The following is a 5,895-nucleotide window of genomic DNA, read 5'->3' as shown; positions in this document are numbered from 1 at the left end:
TTTTTTTTTTTTTTTTTTTTTTTTTTTTTTTTTTTTTTTTTTTTTTTTTTTTTTTTTTTTTTTTTCCTTTATTTATATAATAAAGGTTTATTCTTTTTCTTGTGGGTATTTATTTTCTTTTTTCTTTTTTTTCTTTTCTTTCTTCTTATTACACTTCTTCTTTTCTTTGTTGCATTTTTTCTGCAGCAGTTGTTGCTGCTGCTGCTGCAGTTGCTGCTGCAGTTGTTGCTGCTGCTGCAGTTGCTGCTACCATCTTTATATTTATTCATTTCTTCTTCTATTTGCTGCTGCTCCTCTTGTTGCTGCTGATCATCTTGCTGCTGCTGCTGCTTCTCTTTTCTTGATCCTTTCTTCTTAACACCTCTTTGCTGCTCGTGCTGCTGCTGCTGCTGCTGCTGCTGCTACTACTACTACTGTTGTTGTTACCCGCGCAATGAAACTACAGCAGCGCAGCAGCAGCACCCTAAAAGGGTATCGTTTACCTCCTTCTTGCTGCTGCACTTTTGCTGCTTCTGCTTCTTCTTCTTCTTGCTGCAGCAGCTGCTGCTGCTCCTTGCTGCTATGATCTTTGCTGCTGCTATTCATTAATTATTCATAATGAAGGCAGCAACAGCACCATCGCAGCAATCAGCAGCAGCTGCTACAGCAATGCAGCAGCAGCAACAGCAACAGCAACAATTACAGCAGCAATTAATACAGCAGCAACAGCAATTACAGCAGCAACAGCAACAACTACAGCAGCAACAGCTACAGCTGCAGCAACAGCAGCAACTGCAGCAACAGCAGCATAAAAGGGAACAACTAAATGCAGATCATCTTCCTATAGATCTAACAGCAGCAAATACAACAGCAGGAGGCCAATTAGCAGCAACAGCAGCAATGGCTGCAACAGCAGCAGCAGCAGGAAAAGCAGCAGCAGCAGCAACTGCTGCTTCTCCTGCTGCTGCTAGTAATTGCTCTACTAGGCCTATGGATTCCGCCATCGCAATGATGCAATCTGGTGCTGCTGCTGCAGCACCTGCTGCAGCAGCTGCTGCATCTGGTCAGCAGCAGCAGCAACAGCAGTTAGCTGCAGCTGCTTCTCAAAAGCAGGAGCAGCAGCAGCAACAGCAACAGCAACAGCAGCAACACTCCGTGTTGCCTACTACAGCAGCACCACAGTGTTCACCGCTTCCAGCGGGTACAGCTGCTGCTGCTGCTGCTTCTACTGCAGCAGCAGCAGCAGCAGCAGCAACAGCAGCAACATCGCCCGCAGCAGCAACAACAGCAACAGGACCCGCACAATCATCAAGTTGTGGTAGTACGGTAGTACCTAGCAGCAGCAGCAGCAGCAATAATACATCTCCTGCTGCTGGTGGTGCTGCTGCTGTTGCTGCTGCTGCAGCTACAACTACTCAGCCACAAGATATGCGGGTAATGTCCACGCATTGCGAGGGTTCAGGGACAGCAGCAGCAGCATCAGCAGCAGCAGCTCCTGCTGCTGCTGCTGCAGCTGCAGCAACAGGTGCAGCAGCACCTCCTCAGCCGACTTTATGTGTAGGCAACCCCAAAGGGGGTCCGAATGTTGCTGCTGATACAGCAGCAGCAGCAGCAGCAACAACAACAACAACAACAACAGCAACAGCAACAACAACAGCAACAGCAACAACAACAACACCTGCTGCAGCAGCAACTGCAGCAACTGCAGCAACAAAATCAGATATGAGTGGGAGTATTAATACAAATAGTAGTGGTAATAATAATACCACAACAGCAGCAGCAGCAGCAGCAACAGCAACAACAGCAGCAGCAGCAGCAACAACAACAACAACAACAACAGCAGGATCATCATCATCATTATCAACAGAATCTGAGATAGCAGCAGCATTAGCAGCAGCAACAGCAGCAGCAGCAGCAACACCACCACCAATAATATTAACAGCAGCATTACATGGCATGCAATGCGGTTGTGGTGAGTTGCTGCTGCATGATGATGAATTAAGTTTGCTGCTTCCCTTCTTGCTGCAGCATAACTATCGTCTTATACCCTCAGGTGTATGTACACCTAATAATAATAATAATAATAATAATACAAGACATCATCATCGTATTAGCAGCAGCAGCAGCAGCAATAGCAGCAGCAGCAGTAGTAGTAGTAAAGGTTCTATTATTGCATCAGGTTCTACTGCTGCTGCTGCTGCTGCTGCTGCTGCTGCAGCAGCAAATCGTAATAATAGACAGAAGCCATCAAGACGTATTGTACAAGAATTAGAGGAGCTGCAATCTGCATGCAGCAGCACGGGGCTTGAATTAGGCAGCAAAAGACAAAAAAAGAGCAGCAGCAAATATTATAATGATTATGATGTTAATAATACCAGCAGCAACAGAGGATCTGCAGCAGCAGCAGCAGCAGCAGCAGCAGCAGCAGTAGATGGTGGTGATTGTTCTTCTTCTGTACTAAGTACACGTAGTTGTAGACCAAGACGTAATTGTACGAATAATAATAATAGCAACAGCAGCAGCAGCAGCAGCAACAGCAGCAGCAGTAGTATGCAAGTAGATAATATTAATAATAATAAGAGTATAAGAAGATACAGCAGCAGAAGAACAGCAGCAGCAAGTGCAGCAGCAAGTGCAGCAGCAAATGATGATAGTAGTGCTAATAGTGCAAATAATAGTGATATAGGATGGAACAACGAAGACACAACAGCAGCAGCAGCAAGTGCAGCAGCAAGTGCAGCAAACAGCAGCAACAACAACAACAATATATGGCAACAACAACATCAAAGACCTCTAAGAAGTTGTCGTTCTCGTGCTGCTGCTGCTGCTGCTGCTGCTGCATCTGCATCTGCATCTGCAGCTACACCTACACCTACTACACCTATCAATACAACGACCGCAACAACAGGAACAACAGCAGGAAGAACAGCAGGAACAACAGCAACAGCAGGAACAACAACAGGAGTAAATAATAATTGGCGTGCAAGTTGTTTAGGTATATTATATCATTTACGTTCTTTTCCTTCTTGTTCTTGGTTTATAAGTCCTGTAGATCCTGTATTAGATAATGTATATGATTATAATGATATAATACATACACCTATGTATATAAATAAAATAGAGGAAAAATTATTAAATATAAATAATAATAATAATAATAATAATAATAATATAAATAATAATATAAATAATAATAATAATATAAATAATAATAATAATAATAATTATAATTGTTTTTTATTTCAGCTAGATGTAAGACAAATATTTTTTAATGCTTTTTCTTATCATTTATTTAATAATAATGTATATAAAGATGCATTATTATTAGCTAAAGAATTCGAGAGATGTTGTAAGCTTATTCATGATGTTAATCCTTATTATAATCCTGCTGCTGCTGCTGCTGCTGCTGCTGCTGCTGCTGATCATGCTGATCATCATGATGGTGGTGGTGCAACAGGGCAGGCAAGGATAGAGGAAGTATTAGCTATTCTTGCTGCTCCTCATGATGAACAAGATGATGGTGTTGATGATTCTGTATGGATGCAACATATGCAGCAACAGCAACAATTACAGCAACAATATATGCAACAAATGCAGCAGCAGCAGCAACAACAGCAGCAACAGCAACAAATGCAGCAGCAACATATGCAACAGTATAGTGGTGATAGTTATGCAGATTCTTCTATTGATAATAATTATGTTGGTGTACGTACTAGACCAAGACGCATGCAACAGCAGCAGCAGCAGCAGATGCAGATGCAGATGCAGCAACAACAGGATGATGGTGTATATTATGATGAATATACAACAGCAGCAACAACTACTACTACTACACGTAGTAGTAGCAAGAAACAGCAGCAGCAAATGCAGCAACAAATGCAGCAGCAGCAGCAACAACAATTATCTCCAACACGTCGTGGTGGTCATCATCGTGGTCGTACAAGTAGGACATCATCATCAGCAGCAAGTGCAGCAGCAGCAGCAGCAGCAGCAGCACAACAACAGCAGCAGCAACAACAGCAGCACCAGCAGCATCAACTATCACGTCTCCCCTCTTCTTCTTCCTCAGCAGCAACAGGATTAGATATACAGCAACAGCAGCAACAGCAGCAGCAACAGCAGCAACAGCAGACATTTATAGCACCAGAGGATGCAGCAGTTCTTCCTCCTCCTCCTCCATCAAGGATAGGAGTAAATGATAAACCATTAACAGCACAACAAAGAAAAATATTAATTATAAATATAAATAATAATTTAAATAATAAACAACGTCTTGCTGCACTTGAATATATACAGGATGATTTAGGTATTATTGCTGCTGATTATATTAATAATAATAATAATAATAATAATAATAATAATAATAATAATAATAATTTATATATAGATACAGATCTTCTTTCTATACAAAAACAAAAAAATATATTTGCTTATGTTAATTCTATGGTAAGACTTAATAAAGAATTACTTATTAGTAGGGGTCTATTACCTGGACATAATAATCCTGCTGCTGCTGCTGCTGCTGGTAGTGGTAGTGCAGCAGCAGGAGCAACAGGTGCAGCAGGAGGTCCAGGTGATATAAGGAAAGGGAGGGGTGGTCTTGGTGCTGCTGCTGCTGCTGCTGCTGGGGATAATTCAGATAGCAGCAGTAGTGATAGCAGCAGCAGCGATAGCAGCAGCAGCAGCAGCAGTGATTCTCTTAGTTCTTCTACTACTAGTAGTGATAGTGATTCAGATGATGGCAGCAGCAGCAGCAGCAGCAGCAGCAGCAACAGGAATATTCATCATCATCAGCAGATGCAGCAACAGCAGCAGCAACATGGTGGTGGTCCTGGTGCTGCTGTTACTAGAGGAGCAATACCTGCAGCAACAAATCCTGCTGCTGTTGGTGGTACTGCTGCTGCTGTTGCTGTTGCTGCTGCTGGTGGTGGTTGTGGTAGTGTTGCTGCTGCAGGTGTTGCTGCTGCACCTGGTATTACAGCAGCTGTTGGTGCACCACCTGCTGGTACTACTACTGCTGCTGCTGCTGCTGCAGCTGCTGCTGCAGCTGCTGCTGGTGGTGGTGGTGGATACAGCAGTACATCTGCACCAACAGGTGCAGCAGCAACAACAGCAGCACAACAACAAACAGCAGCAACAGCAGCACAACCATCAACAGCACCTGCATCATCAACATCAGCAGGACAACAGCAATCATCTTCTTCCTCAGCAGCAGCAACAGCAGCACAACCCTCCTCAACAGGATCATCAGCAGGATCAGCAGCAGGATCAGGATCAGGATCAGCAGCAGCAGCAGCAGCAGCAGGAGGAGGACAGAATCCTCTACCTGAATATAAACCAGTAGCAGAGGATGGAGAAAAGGTAGAAATAAGAGAAGAATTAATGGGTAGACATGCAGATTTCTTGGGTATTATTGATTCACAACAACATGAAGAACATCTTATGGTAAATATATTCATTTATTTATTTATTTATTTATATTTATTTATTTATATTTATTTATTTATTTATATTTATTCTTCTTTTTTCTTCTTTTTTTCTTTATATTGTATATTTATTGCATAATGTATATGTTGGTGTATATACATATATATGTATATGATTGTATCCCCCTAATTAAATAAATAAAATAAATAAATAAAATAAATAAAATAAATAAAATAAATAAAATAAATAGAATAAATAAATAAATATAATTATATATATATGTATATATGTATACAGGGAGGAGGAGTAATAGAGGAGCCAAAGACAACAGCATGGCAAGAATGGAAAGGACAAGTTATTCATCAAGGATTTGCAGCAGAAAGGAAACCACAACCTCAACGTACACCTAGTGAATTAATTGCTGAGGCTTATGATGCAAGAATATAGATATAAATAAATATATATATAAATAAATATATATATAAATAA

General features: G+C 41.4%; 1 protein-coding gene across 1 annotated transcript; it reads left to right on the top strand.

The window, feature by feature from the left end:
* Positions 1-4,422: 4,422 nt before the first annotated feature.
* Positions 4,423-5,853, top strand: EMWEY_00037750 (bromodomain domain-containing protein, putative; the record flags this gene model as incomplete). Its single annotated transcript, XM_013478668.1, has 2 exons — positions 4,423-5,424; positions 5,704-5,853. 2 exons carry the CDS (start codon positions 4,423-4,425, stop codon positions 5,851-5,853), a joined length of 1,152 nt encoding a protein of 383 aa, XP_013334122.1.
* Positions 5,854-5,895: the final 42 nt, after the last annotated feature.

This window comes from Eimeria maxima, genomic scaffold, assembly GCF_000499605.1.
Source record: "Eimeria maxima Weybridge genomic scaffold, Emw_scaff571, whole genome shotgun sequence".
In the NCBI taxonomy this organism is placed as follows: Eukaryota; Apicomplexa; class Conoidasida; order Eucoccidiorida; family Eimeriidae; genus Eimeria; species Eimeria maxima.
This window is presented reverse-complemented; position numbering and strand designations above follow the sequence as displayed.